The sequence below is a fragment of the Callorhinus ursinus genome, unplaced genomic scaffold, assembly GCF_003265705.2.
Source record: "Callorhinus ursinus isolate GAN/ISIS: 27379988/994484 unplaced genomic scaffold, GSC_fseal_2.0 scaffold21, whole genome shotgun sequence".
In the NCBI taxonomy this organism is placed as follows: domain Eukaryota; kingdom Metazoa; phylum Chordata; class Mammalia; order Carnivora; family Otariidae; genus Callorhinus; species Callorhinus ursinus.
In genome coordinates, this window is record NW_027397083.1 from 13,683,463 (window position 1) to 13,698,960 (window position 15,498).

Sequence of the window (15,498 nt, forward strand, 5' to 3'; positions counted from 1 at the left end):
CTTTCTCCAGCCAGAAGCGTGTCCTGCTCAAGAAGCAGTGAGCTCACGGGAACCCTGAGAACCTTCTCCTCCCGGGAGTGTGTCCTGCTCAGGAAGCAGTGAGCCAACGAGAACCCCAAGAACCTTCTCCAGCCAGAAGTCTGTCCTGCTCAAGAAGCAGTGAACTCACGGGAACCCCAAGAACTTTCTCTAGCCACAGTGTGTCCTGCTCAGGAAGCAGTGAGTTCACGGGAACCCCAAGAACCTTCTCCTGCCAGGAGTGTGTCCTGCTCAGGAAGCAGTGAGCTCATCACCTAAGATGGCTGACTCAAGGACCATCCTGGGAAACTGGCCAGCCAATGAGTGGGACAGGGTAAGATTTACCCTGCTGCATTCTAAAAGCTCCTTCGCCCAAGTCACCAGGCAGTGCTCTGTAACCATACCAATGTGGCCAGAAGGCAATGCCTCACTCCACATGGTTAACCTCTAGGTGCTTCTGAAGGGCCTGAGGCAAAACCTGAATCTCCTGGGAGAGTCACACGTGAAATGGTTGGTACCATAAGACACACAGAGAAGCAAAGCCAGAAGGAGGAGCTGAGTCAGGGAATCTGTGAACCTCTGCTACCCAGGGAGTGATGGGATGATCTGGTGGTCCAAGAGCTGTGTTGGATTCCTCTGGTTCTATAACTATGGACTGGCATCTTAATCCCTCAGGTATCTTTATGGCTCACCACAGTAAACTCAGTGGTCTCCAATTCTTTTCACTCAAAGAAGCCCATCAACCTACTTGGTCAGCCTGAGCAGCACCCCTGTGAGGGTCCTTGTTCTAGGCACTTCCAGAACCTCAAAAGAAATGATAGGTCTATGGTCACTCCCCTCAAGGAAGAGGGTGGCAACTGGCCAGTGGGAGGTCAACGCAAAGCTACTTAACAATACACAAGCAGATCTCCACAGAAGATCAGTATTTCCACAGCACAATTTAACTTGTTCCCCTGTTCCCTGCAGTGCAATTCAAATAAGGCTCATTCCAGAGCTCTATTTTCAATAAATGAAGTAGCAAAGTAGAAATCAGTGCAATCCCAGCTCTGCCGGTTATGAGCTGTGTAATCCTGAGCAAATCATTTCACCTCTTTGAGCCTTGGTGTCTTTGCCTGTAGATGGGACTGGCTATACAAGTTGTGGGGCCCAGTGCAAAATGAAAATGTAGGGTCAGCTGTTCAAAAATTAAAAATTCAAGAAGGGCCCCTTCCAAGCTGAGCTGGGCCCTGTATAACTATGCAGGTGACAGGCCCCATGAAGCCAGCCCTGCTTAGAGCATTAATTTGCCCATCAAATGAGATGACATGTGAGCAAACGTGCAGTGCAAAAGCTGACTCACAGCACATGCTCAGGGAGGGTTAGACATGCTCCCCTAGTTATGTCTGTCTCGGTCCCGTGAGCGTGGCCCTCCCAGCAAAGGCCATACTGGAGATGATGAGGAGGGGACATACTGGATGCTGGGGAATGAACTGAGCCCACACCTGTATTACACATGGTAGGAAGAGCACCAGATCGGGGTGCCAGGCGCAGCACGGGGATTGCAATGGTAACAGGGGCAAGTCAGCTGTGATGTCCCTTGGTGGACCTCAACTGCAAGATGGCATTTGTATTACATCTGAGCTATTGTTAAAATACACACAGATTAAGGCTGCGAGAGCTGAAGACTTCACAGGGCTTCATAAACCCAAAGGACTGCAGAGGTTTTTGGTTTTTTTCTTTTTTAATATCTTTAACTATTTAACTCAGAAAGTTTGACTTGAAAGGTCAGAGGAGGCAGAGGAATGGAAGAAGCCAGCGCTCTCGGTTTTAAAAAAGATAATGGATCAGTGTAAAGTCACCCAAAAGTAGTCTGGCCTGAAAATATAAGTTTTAATTATTTCAATTGCTGTGGGCCAGAGGACAGTTCAACTTGATCAGAATGAAACCAAGGTCTGATTTCAGCCAAAACCAAAATGGGGAAGCTCAAACCACAAATCACATTTGGTTTCTGTCCAAGGCAGCCCTCCAAACCCTTTGGCATCCCGTGGTGGTGGCCTTCAGCTTCCCTGGGACCTTGTGGGTCATGTGTTTGCAGCCAAAGTGTCAGGAGCAATCAGCTCACTCCGACAGACAGCCTCGGAAAGGCGCTCTAATTGCTCCAACATGGGACGGCTGCACGAGGACGTGACCACCCTGGTGGGGGATCGGTGCTGAATCAACCTTGCTGACAGGGCTGGCATCTACCTACTTTTCTTCAGCCTCACACCCTTTCAACCCTACAAACTCACGCCTGGAAAAGAAGTCATCTGTGTGCGCACATGCACGTATGTTCACATGTACACATTACATATATGTGTGTGTGCATGGACGTGTATCGACAGATCACACACATCTTCAAGATGAACTAATATTGACGATACCTTAAAACACAGTTCCAATAAAGAATCCAGACTGAACTGAAAACCAAGTCACAGACTGGCTTTAATGCATATAACCAAGCGGACTAGGAGCCAGGTTATATAAAGATCGCTCACAACACAAGAGGAAAAAGACAAACAACTCAGTAGGAAAATGGGCAAAGGACACGACCAGGCATCTGCCACAAGAGGAATGGCAAATGGTCCATAACAACCGGAAAAAATGTTGACTGTCATCGGTGATGAAGCACCACTTTGATCACAGCACACTGGCCAAACTTAAGGTCTTAAAATACCAGGCTGTTGGCAAGGATGTGGAGGGAGAGAAGGTCTCGGAGACCACCAGTGCGAGTGCAAACTGCTAGATCGACCTCAGAGACCAACTTAGTAATATCCAATAAAAAGGTGCCCATGCTCTCCAGCCCAGCAATTTCACTTCCAGCTACACACTCCAGGGAGAATCCTGAAAAAACAAAAATGTTTACTGAAGCACTGTTTGTAAAATAAAAAAATGAGAAATGACCCAAATGTTCACCCACAAGAGAATAGGTACAACGTGCTACATTGGTACAACAGAATTCTACAACAGCAGGTGGCTAACTTTTTCTATAAAGGGCCAGTTCATAAATACCTAAGGCTTTGCTAACCATTCTGCCTTTGTCTCTGTCAGGACTACTCAGCTTCTGCCCTTGTAATGCAAAGCAGCCATAGAAAATCCATAAACAGAGGGCATGGCTGTGTCCCACTAAAACTTTACTTATAAAAACAGGTGGTAGGTCAAATTTGACCCAGGAGCCATAGTTTGCCAACCCCTGATAGACAGTAGTAAAAAGTCAATCAACCAAAAAAAAAAAAAAAAAAAAGCCCCCAAAGTCAAGATGGATAAATATCACAAATATGGTAGTGTGGGAGCAAAGTAAGTTCAGGACAGTAGATGCCTCTAGAGAGAGGGGAAAAGGAGAGAATCCGGGAAGGGGTATATACTGTGAACTTCTAATGATATCTGGTAACATTTTATTTTAAAAATCTAAAGCAAATAAGGCAAAATGGAAACATGATTTTTTTTTAATTGAGGTAAAACTGGCATATAACATTAAATTAGTTTCAGGTGTACAAAATAATGATTTAAGATTTATATACATTGTAAAATGATCACCACAATAAGTCTAGTTGACATACATCGGCACACAGTTACAGATTTTTTTTCTTGTGATGAGAACTTTTAAGATCTACTCTCTCAGCAACTTTCAAGTATACAATACAGTATTATTAGGTATAGTCATAGTTATATCATTATTATAATACATTATTGATAATAAAATAGATTGTTAAATACAATATAGTTATAATAATATGACAATAGGCAATGTGATTTTTTTTAAAAGATTTATTTATTTATTTGTGAGAGAGAGCGAGTGAGCGGAGGGAGGGGCAGAGAGAGAGAGAGAGAGAATCTCCCGCAGTCCTGCAGAGCAGACTCCCTGCTGAGTGCAGAACCTGACATGGGGCTCGATCTTGCGACCCCGAGATCATGACCTGAGCAGAAATCAAATCAGCCACTCAACCAACTGAGCCACCCAGGCACCCCGGTAATGTGATTTTTAAAACAGCATTTGTGGGGAGCACCTGGGTGGCTCAGTCAGTTAGGCATCTATCTGCCTTCAGCTCAGGTCATGATCCCAGGGTCCTGGGATCGAGCCCCACGTAGGGCTCCCTGTGGAGTAGGGAGCCTGCTTCTCCCTCTCCCTCTACTGTTCCCCCTGCTTGTGCTCTCTTGTTCTCTGAGTCAAATAAATAAATACAATCTTTTAAAAAAACCAGGGTGTTGGGGCCACAGGTGTTCATTTAATTCTACTTTGCCTTTTCAGTACGTTTGAAAGATTGCACTAGAAATTTTGAAGTGTCTTGTCTGGCAGAAATGTTTCAGGGATCACTTGCTTTCCTTTTCCATTACTCTTCCCTCACAAAATGCCCTCTGGCCCACAAACACCTGTTTTTAGTATCTTCCACACTTAGATGGCCAAGTTGCTCACACAACACAGGCCCATGCTGGCACTCACCCACATCTGGCGTTCCTCCTTATCGATGGCCCCTCGTAAAACAACATATCCTCACCACCACCCAACTGGAGGGCAGAGAAACAGAGGCAGAGGAGGCTACAGGAACATCCCCAAACCCAGCGGCGAGCAAGAGAAAAAGGAAATGTGCACGCCCTTCAAAGGGCCGTGAGCTTCCTCCTGGAGGGGCCCTCAAGGCTTCACCTCCCTCAGGATCTATTGATTCTCCACCTATATAAATTCCAACAAGGCTTGCGTTCGCATTGCCAAGGCCACAGCAAATTAGAAGGGAGAAGAGATGCTGCCTGCCTTTCGCAGATGAACCGCCGGCAAGAAATAAAAGCAGACAACTATGGCAGGAGACAGAAAAGCTATAAAAAGCTGCCTTAAGAATTCCAAAAGCAGAGAAGCCTAAGATAGTTTCAAAAGAGACCAGAAAGTTCCAAAAGGAGCCAAAAGCAACCCTGTATTACAGCCCTGTCTAAAAATTAACATTCCTAAGAAGGGCCCTGCTCTGTCGCCAATGAAGGTAAACACTAAATAAACTGGGATGCAACACATCACAGAGGGATCCCTGTCAACCATGGTCCTCCAAGGAATAAACACTTCCAGTTATTGGGCAAACTCACTTAACCAGAGGAGCAACCCCCCACCCCCGAAGTTTCACTATATTTTTTCCAGGGCCTCTGCACCTGTCGACCAGGCTCAGCCAAACTTCAGGGTGAGCGTGCCTGGGACGATGGCGGACCAACCCTGGAGGCTCTGGGCGGACAGGGGTAGAGTCTTACGGGCTCCCATGGTCCCATGGAACCCTACCCGGGACCCTAAAGGAATAACTGCTCGATGGAGAGCTCATAAACCGAGCAGAAGATGCTTCCTACATTAGGATGTTATGTCTCAGTATTGTCTAGCAACATTTAATGCGCTCCAAATGTATGTTTTCTTTGTCCTTGGGAAGGTTTACCAGTCACCGAGAAATGTATTACTTTACTCAGTTAACTAGAAAGAGGAACATTATTTATCTCAACAAGGATGGAGAAAATTGTCTGTACAGTCGATTTCAAAAGCTCAACAGCAGACTCCAAAGCTCCTCAGTTATTATTAGCACAACAAACACAGGGATCTGAGGATCTGTTTCCCAGCCCACAATACTCAGGAAAGAGATCTTGTCTCTCCCTGACAGGGGGGAGAGAGGAAGGAGTTAAGGTTAAGCTCCGTGGTTAATTCAACTGGCAGCATTTACTTCAACCACATCTGAAGGAGAAGGATCCAGGGCCCACTGCGGTTGCCCAAAAGCAACTGACCGGCTTCAAGACAGGAAATGAAGCAATCTGTCTCTAGCAGGATGTAGGAAATGTCGCCTTTAATCCATTTAAAGTCTGTGAAGCTGGCCCCTCTTCCACCTCAAAGGGTTCTTCATCAAACACATCAATGAGAAACTCCTCATCACCAGCTTCCTTGCTTCCCATCTGCTCCCCATCCCCTGGCAGTTACTGCTCACTTCCTCACTGAGCATCCCAACCTCATGGCCTCCAGGGAGAGCTTTGCTTTCCAGCTCCAATTTCCCTGGAAACCAGGCAGCTGGGGGAGATGGAGCTGCCCGGAGCCTTCCTCTGTGCCAGGATGGAGGGCCTCAAGCCCCTTTGCAAATCATCTGTCCCATTACCAAGCACTACTCCCTTTGTGCGGGAAAATGCTTGTAGCCTCGACCTTCAAAGAGGCAGCCTGGGTGCAGCCAGCTGCGAGTTCTTGCCTTCCTTTCAGGGCCTGCTCCACACGGCCCTTCCCAGCAAGCCCACTGGGCCAGTGTGGCCCGTGTGTGGCCACGTTCTGGAGCTAGCACCTCTTCTGAGTCTCTGCCGGCAGGGAAAGGCTCACCACTCCGGGCAAGACGCAGGAGGCTGAGTCCTCAATCCTGCTGAGTCTCTAAGGGCTCAGAGGATTTGAATTTTCAAAACCCTTCCCGAGTCCACTAGGTGCCAGCCAGTGGCAGAACTCTGATTCACTGCTGATGACAGTTTGTTTCCTCCTCCCTCTGAAGCCTTCCTGGACATGCCCACCTCCTGTCCAACACCCACAGCTGCCTTTTATCCAAGTCCACTGCTTCAACCACCGCCTTCCCGTGGATGGCTTCCCAGACCTTTCCCCTTGCAATAAACATCACTCCCCTGACGCCCTGTGGACACTGTGGCCTGAATACCCCCTCACCTCACACCCTGCATGTCTGAAATGGACAGCCTCCCCTCTCTTGCTCTTCTTGTGACTCCATTCCTATTAAAGGGACCACCATGTCCCAGCTCTTCAGGATCCAACCACGTTTGACCTTTTCCCTCTCCTCACCCTGCACCTGGCTCAGGTTCACCGGCTCCTCACTGGGTATAAAATACAATCTCCAGGGGCACTTGGGTGGCTCAGTCGGCTAAGCATCTGCCTTCAGCTCAGATCATGATCCCGGGGTCCTGGGATAGAGCCCCACATCGGGCTCCCTGCTCAGCAAGGAGCCTGCTTCTCCCTCTCCCCTTCCTTCCTGCTTGTGTGCATTCACTCTCTCTCTCAAGTAAATAAATAAAATCTTTTAAAAAGAGGTGGGGAGTAATAATATTACCAACCTAAAGTGAAATTGTCCATGCAAAGGATACAGAAATGTGCCGTATGTAGAGTGAGTGCTCAGCAATCATCCACCAGGTGGCTTCTATACCCTGCAGTTTGCATACCCCCCAGCCTCTGCCTGGGCCCTCAGCCTGAAAATCCCCCATGGAACTGTAACGCCAATTTCTAGTGGTACCCATCCACCTAGGTCCATCTCCTTCAACAGCTCCCTCTGATGAGCCCAGAAGGATATCATCTCCCCCATCACTGGATCCCACAGCACTCCCAACAGCCAACCCCGTATTATAATTATTTGGATGTGAGTATTTTTGTCTCCCTTGCTTGAGTGTAATCTCAACAATGCCAGCGTCCTGTATGTGACCCTTCTCTATATCCTTTGCAGTATCTTGCACAGGCCTGGCATAGAAACTGTGGAGGGAAGATGAGAATCTGAAAGGTAGGAGCTGGGGTTAATGAACAATGTATAGCTTAAATATGCCCTCTGGGTATACATCTGAGACCGCAGAAGAGGATCAAGACATCCATATGTTAGGAATACATCCTGGCTGCCTGTCTTCCTGCTTTAACCCTTTGTCCGATTAGCTGCTTGGCCCACGCATTCAAGAGAAATTAACTATTGACTCTTCCTTTTAAATAAAGCACTCTACCAGGCACAAGGGATAAAAGAAAACCCAGTCTGTATTCTTAAAGAGCTTACATTCTAATGGGGAGACAGGGCAGGTCAATATGCAATGAAGATAAAGCACGAGAAGTGCAGTTTAGTCCACATATATTTATTGCATGCTAAGGCTTGAGACAGACTGCACACTTGGCCCTGGGAATACAGCTGTGAACCTGACAACAATACCATCTCAGGAGGTCACAGAGTGGCAGGGAAGACAGAATAAACACAAAGCAGTACTAAGGACAGTGAGGCAGCGGAAGGAGACGGGAGGAAAGGAGTTATTTCTTTATAGGGAGCTCAGGGCAGGCCTCTCTTTCCCGGTGGCATCTGTCTGGAGAAGGCCCAAGATGGTGTGTGAACACACACAGGAGAATGAGCCAGCCCAGCCCTGGCAAACCAGGGGTGTTTCCCTAAGGAAGCAGGTCATTTAAGCAGAAGGAAGGAGTCTTTAAGAAGACATTGATGAGGGGGCTTTGGAGCACTGGGTGGAAGGGTCCCCCCTACTGTAACCCCTCTTCTCCCCCAGCTCATCCAATGCAGGCCCGACTCCTTGAGGGCACCACCGAGGAAATGCAGCATCTAATCTGGCTAACACGAATAGAGCTTTGGGAATAAGGCAGCACTGAGGGGCTCTGTGAACAAAAACCGCAGGTACACTGGCAAAACCAGGCAGCTGTTCAGGGGGACAGGCAAGAATTCGTCAGCAGTGGAAGAAACACAGTCTAGGACATGGTGGTTCTTCTGGGCACAGCTACATTGAAAGCAAGAGCAGGAGCTCCTTAGCCTAAATCAGTGGTCCATGGAGATCACCAGGCCATCCTGCCATCTTGGTTCTGGGCAGAAGTCTCCATCCTCACCAAACGAGGCCCCAGGTCAGGGCTGTGTGGCCAGCCGAGCCCATGTCCCACGTCCAGCCAAGGACGTCTGAGCACAGGGGAGAAGAAGGTGCTGAACGCAACCACGGGAGGGAGGACACAAAGCAAAGGGGTAAAATCTCAGCATGTGAGCCTCTAAGAGGAAATCCTGGTTCTTGCTTATCTTCACTCCTGAGTTGATGAATGCAAAAGGTGGGAAAATGTGTCCATAGAAACAAAGTTCTTTAAAAACAGGACTCTCCTGGGACGCCTGGGTGGCTCAGTCGGTTAGTGTCTGCCTTCGGCTCAGGTCATGATCCCGCGGTCTTGGGATGGAGCCCCGAATCGGGCTCCTTGCTCAGCGGGGAACCTGCTTCTCCCTCTGCATCCCCCCACCCCCGCTCCTACTCTCTCGCTCGCTAGCTCACTCTCTCTCTCTTTCACAAATAAATAAATATAATCTAAAAAAAAAACTCTCCTGTTATTTACGAAAAGTCAAGACATAACCCAACAAAACCTCTCTTTTATCTTTATTTCTTTTTGCTATTTTATTACAGAAAATTTCAAATATCTGAAAAGAGAGACTGGCATAGTGAACCCCCATGTTCCGATCACCTGGCTTTAAAAATTATCAACTCGCTGACGATTTTATTTCACTTCTACCCCCATCCCTTACCCCTGTGATTTCGTCTTTATATACTTCCTTATTATATTTATTATTATTATAAATATCTAATATGGTATTAAATATTATATATGTACATGTACATACATATCTTTATCTATAAGGACTTTTTAAAAATAATAAACAGAGTATCAGGGCACCAGGTGGCTCTGTTGGTTAATCATCTGACTCTTGGTTTGGCAGCTCAAGTCATGATCTCGGGGTCCTGGGACTGAGCCCTTCATCAGGCTCTGCGCTCATTGTGGAGTCTGCTTGAGATTCTCTCCCTCCACCCATCTCTCTGTGCATGCACACACATTTCCCCCCGCTTTTCTCTCATAAAAAAAAAAAAATAATTCTCACACTTTAGGAAACTAACAATGATGCCTTAACATCATCAAATATATAACCACAATTCACATTTTCCCAATTAATTCGTGTGTGTGTGTGTTTTAACAGTTGGTTTGCTGGAGTCGGGATTGAAAAAAGATTGGTACATGGCATTCGACTGATTGGTCTCTCAGTCCCCCTCAGTCTGTAGGTTCCCTCTTCCTCTAATTTTTCTTAGAATGTATTAATGGATGAAATGGGAGTCCCGCAAAATCTCCCACATTCTGGATCTGGCAGTCTGTCCCCCAGGGGGCCGCCAACATGTTCCCTGTCCCTGAATTTCCCATGACTTAATGGATGGTGTTACAGAGTGCATGTTGTGTCCTCCAGAGTTCATATGCTGAAACCCTAACCCCTAATAAATGGGATGGTCTTGGGGAGGGGAGGGCTTTGGGAGGAGCCTGGGGTAAGATGAGGTCATGAAGGTGGTGCTCTCCTGATGGGATCAGGGCCCTTATTGAGATGAGCAGCCAAGGGACTTCCCTGTGTGTGTGAGCACCAAGGAAGGCCAAATGAGGACATCAACAGGAAGAGGGCCCACACCAAGAACCCAGCCATGATGGTACCCTGCATGTGGGTCTTCCAGGACTAAGAGAAGTAAGTTTCTGTTTAAGTCACCTAATCCGTGGCCTTCTGTTATGGCAGCCAGAACTGACTAGGGAAGATTTAGAGGCTCAATCAGATTCAGGTTGGAAGTAGAGGCAGAAACACCTCACAGTGATGATGTGTGTTCCTGCTAGCTCACATCCAAAGGCAAACAACATCTGGCTGTCTCTTTTCTTGTGAGGCTCAGACTGACTTGTGAGAGGTTCCAGTTCTGGGTCAGACGCACTCATGACACCCACCCTGGCTCTCTCCCTGAACGCAGCTGGAATAAAAACCTAGCCACATACTTGGACAAATACAACGGTTCTTTTAGATTCTACGAAGTAAACCAGAGCAGCCCAACTGAGGAAGAAGACCAAAACTCGAATTACTGCTGAAGTGTTGGTAGGTTTACTATTCCCTCCCTCCCCAGTCAGAGTCCCAGGAAACTGGAAAGGATCAGAGAGATCGTGGAGCGGGAGTCCATGAAGTTATTTATGAACTTCTAGGCAGATCCCCAGGTGGCACGTGCGTGGATCTGGTCCTAATCAGCACACCCAAGACTTTGAGAACCAAACTCACAGACCACTGCCCAGGTCTCAGACTGACTAGAGTAGGTGCAGAGGTACCACGGATCCAAACAGCACTGCAAAAACAACCACAGCCCACCGAGGGGCTGTTAGGAATTCGGGGCCTGACCCAACGGGGTCATCTGCTTACTAAAACAAAAACATTAACATTCTCTGTAGGATTGAAACAAAACCCAGAGTGTCATACATCATCATCAAAATATCCAGAATATAATCCAAAATTACTTGCCTTGCAAAAAATCAGGAAAATCTCCATTCTCACGGGAACAGATAATCAACAGACACCAATGCCAGAATAAGACAGATGTTGGAATTATGTGACAAAGGCGTTAAAGCAGCTATTCCAGAAAGACTCCAACAAGCCAGCAATCACACAAACTTTTGACACGAATGGAAAATAGGAGGTCTCAGCAAAGAACCCATAAGATATAAAGAACCAAAAGGAAACTTTAGAACTAAAAAATACAGTAACTGAAATTTAAAAAACAAAAAACAAACAAACAAAAAAAAAGACCACCCTGTATGGGCTCAAAGCAAATTGGAGAGGATAGGAAAAAAAGTAAACCTGACAAAAGGCTAATAGGAATTATCCAACCTGAACACTGAAAGGAAAAAATTGATTAAAAACTGAACAGAGCCTCAGGAACCTGGGGCACAATCACAAAAGATCCAAAGTTGTTATCCGAATCCCATAAGGACACAGAGTGCTTGAAAACAATCTGAAGAAAGAACAGCTGAAAAGGTCCTAAGTACAGCAAAAGACGAAAACTTACAGATTCAAAGAGAATACAGACACAGAATAAACTCAAAGAAATCCCCACAGCCAGACAGGTTATACTCTAACTGCTGAGAGCTCGACTGGGAGAAAAAAAAAAATCTTCAAAGCAGCCAGAAAAATGATACATTTTCTATGGGGAAACCATTTGCATGGCTGCAAATTTCTCATAGGAAACCACAGAAGCCAGAAGAAGGGCACGGCATTTTTAAAGCGTTTTAAAAAAGAGCTATCAACCCAGAATTCTATACGCAGTAAAAATATCCTTCAGGAATGAAGGTGAAATCGTGACACCATCGGATGAAGGGAGACTAAGGGGATGTGTCACCACCAGACCGGCTTCAAAAGAATGGCTAAAAGAAAGGCTTCAGTGGGAAACGAAATGATACCAGAAGGAGACATGGAACCTCAAGAACGAAGGAGGAGCAACCAAATGGCAAGTCTCTGGGTAAACAGAATAACAGACTGTTCTTCTCCGCTGGAGTTCTTTAAAATGCATTTGAGACTTGAAAGCAAAACTGAAAATATTGCCTTTTTGGGTTCTGAATGTATGGAGACATACTATCTCAGATGACCAGAACGTAAAGAGATCGAGTGACAGGGTTTCTACATTCTACTTGAAGTGGTAGAGTGTTAATCCAGAGCTGTCAGTGAACAGATGGATGGCTGGTCCCAGGCATGGTCAGCCCCATCCATACCTTATAAAGCTCCCCATCAATTTTTCATCTAATGCTTTCAGGAGCCACAGATGATCCATTTCTTCACCAGGGTTACAGAACAGATACTCAAATCCTCTCATTCTTTGATGTTAGTTGGTATTCTTCAATTAAAAAAAAAAAAAAAACCCTTTCCTACCTGTTGGCTATTTAATTACTCACAAGTACAAAACATCTAGAAAAAGGAGGATAAATGCTGGATTCTCTCCTTTTATTTACCAGTTTCAAAATAGTGAATTAGAACCCGTTATTTTTAGATGTTAGATACGCCAGAGGGAAATGCTGGCTTAATCCCCAATGACTGAATTTGGAATGGATATAATTAAGTCATTTAGACAATTAAAGACCAATATCCAAACATTTAAATCATACAGGGTCTTTAATATGGCAGAGAATATGCAGAATGGCACAATCATTTAGAACGTGTGTACTAGAATGTATCACACTTGCTTTTTATTGCCATTGAATTATTCTCTAGTATGTACAATGAATATATATATATATATATATATAATTCCCCCCTTAGATTGTAAGATCCCCATGGACAGCAGGAAGCTAAGATCAAGCTGATACACACTTACTAAAGGACTTAGTGAAATATATAAAACAAGTACATCCTTGGACATCCTAAGCCAAAGGCGAAATGCTAGTAAATAGGGTCTCCCCCTTCATCACTCACAGCTTCGTTTTAAGTCACTAGGGGTTTTCAAAATCAATTACCCCTTGCCAGCCACCACACTGAATGCTTTTCAGGTACTACCTCATCTAATTGCCACAACAACCCAGGAAGCAGGCTCTTGGCGTCCCCAATTCATGAGACGAGGACACCACTCCGCAAGGAGATTAGAAAGCACAGCCAATCCAGCTTAATCAGGGCAGAACACAAACCTGGGGCCAGGCTTTTCAGCTCCAGAGTCATTCTGCTCAATCAGGCTGCTACCTAGTGGGTGCCTGCCTCCTCCTGCTAAGGTGGGTTTCTGCTGCTCTACTCTCCATTCAGCAATCTAGCCATATCTCTGCCATCTGGGATCCAGACGATGAAATGAGGCAAAAGAAGGCACACGGGAGAGTTATACACTATACTCCTCATGTCCCCACTGCGTGGGCACAGCGACAACTATTCCCTGCAAAGGCATAAATAACAGGGGACCTGGTCCCCCTCCTCTTCAGAGGCTTATACCAGAACCAACAGGGTAAGGGAAAGTCAGTTTCTCAAAGCCATCACTGAAGTCATTACACTATGTTTTGAAAAAAAATTAATAACATAAATAACAATTATATGAATAACGACAACAATCCTAATGGACAACATATATGTGTGTATACACGTGTACATACATGCATACATACACAGAGCGAGAGAGGGAGGCAGGCAGAGAGACAGAGAAAGGCGGGGCACAGAAAAGCCCACATCTGAACCAGGGGTCGTTCTGGGCCGTTTCGTTTTCCTCTTTATGCTTTTTTATATTTTGCAAGTTCCAAAGCCGTTTGCTGGGAGAGCTGATCCGGCACAAAAGGTCCCGGGGAAGAGAAGCCAGAAGGTCACTGACACTGCTGTGCGTGAAGTGGTTTTGGACACAGAGATGCTGGCCAGGAAGGGACTGTGTGTCTCCGGGCCATGGAGTGGGAGCTCCACACCAAGACTGCTAAGAGGGGAGGGGCAGAGCGGAGAGAACAAGAGCGGGCGTGCGTCTGTCTGTGTAGTGCCTTGGAGTATTACACAACAAGGAAAAGGAACCGGGGCAGTCACAAGACAAGGAGATCTTTAGCTTTCTATACTACATGGGCATTTTTTTTCAAAAATATTTTCTTCCGATATATATAAAAATCTTTTTAAACATCTTTTTAAACATCTTTCAACATCTTTTTAAAAATCTTTCAAAGTGGGAAGGAAGACCCGCACATCACCCCAGGCTGTTGAGTGGGACCGTCCATCAGAGGAGGGGGCGAAGGAGCAGAGAATCGACTCTGCCCCTCGTGACCTGTGTGACCCTGGCTGAGCTCCCTGACGTCCCGACGCTTCAGGTGCCTTATCTGTTGATGAGGACCACACACCTGCACCTGCAAAGCTACTGTCAGAGCAGAAAACAAAGTATGGCCCAGGCCCAGAGCACTTTGTAGAGTCCCCGCGAAATGGGAGCTGAGCGCTTACATGTTTGCACAAGGAAGAAGTGAAGAGCAGGAAGCGGGTAAGGAGAGAAGACACCCGAGCCCACGGGAGTGAGGAGCACAGGGAGGAGAGGGGCGGCGCCCGAGGCACCGGGCCCAGAGGAATGAACAAGGGAGGGCGGCCGGGTGCTCCTGGTACTTACTGCAGTTCTCTTCGTCGCTGCCGTCAGGACAGTCCTCAAACCCATTGCACTGGAAGCGGCCAATGATGCAGTGGATGCCACTGGCGCAAGGGAAGAACGTCGGGCCGCATTTGGACTTAGCCTTGGCTACAGGAGGCAAAACAGGACAAAGAGAAGGTCATGAGGAGCTTACATTTTCTGACCCCTGGCATACCCATCCCACCAACTGAGCATGCAAAGGGGTCCCTTCACATTTCCCTTTTAGTCCCCAAAGATCTCTTACCACCCACCACCCACTGTCAATGCCCAGCCAAACTGGGAGCCTGCACGCAGCATCCTCGAGGAAGGCGGTGGCTAATCCTGCTGTGTTTACACGGCCCCTGCACAAAGCAGGGCTCAGCCAGAATGTGCTGCAAGAAGGAACGAACGGGTGAGCAGATGGGTGATGGATGCAACCTACTCTGAAGGTGCTAAGGAACCATTCACAATTCATTCTCTGACTGTCAAATTAATTGTCTGCATTTAGTAAGTGTTTCCCATTCTAGGTAGCGTGGCCAGAGCTTTCCGTGGATGCTCTCATTCAATCCACCCAGCAACCACCCAGTGGCAAGGTGTGCAGAAAATAACACCACTGGCCTGAGACGGCTACCCTGCAAAGAGGCTTGCTTGCTTGCAAGGTTGGTCCTCGCGTGGCTGACTTCCGGGAACTTGGATTTCGGGAAGGTTCGCACCATTCTCTCCTAAGAACGGCTCCCTGTGCCTAAACTGTTTATGCGAACGGTGCAGTTTATGCTGAACACCTGCTTTTCTTCTGGGAGTTTGGGATTGTGGTAGATGCTGGGCAGACAGTGCCTGCGTAACCAGCCCCCAGTAAGAACCCTGGGCACT

The 15,498-nt window shown here is 46.8% G+C and overlaps 1 protein-coding gene across 3 annotated transcripts in view; it reads right to left on the reverse strand.

The window, feature by feature from the left end:
• The window catches only part of LDLRAD3 (low density lipoprotein receptor class A domain containing 3), a 220,583-nt gene that overhangs the window by 100,506 nt on the left and 104,579 nt on the right, over positions 1-15,498 (reverse strand). For all 3 annotated transcript variants that reach the window (XM_025879412.2, XM_073904752.1, XM_073904753.1), the window contains exon 3: positions 14,632-14,757. In XM_025879412.2, coding sequence (XP_025735197.1) covers positions 14,632-14,757 — 126 coding nt within the window. The remainder of the gene's footprint in view (positions 1-14,631; positions 14,758-15,498) is intronic.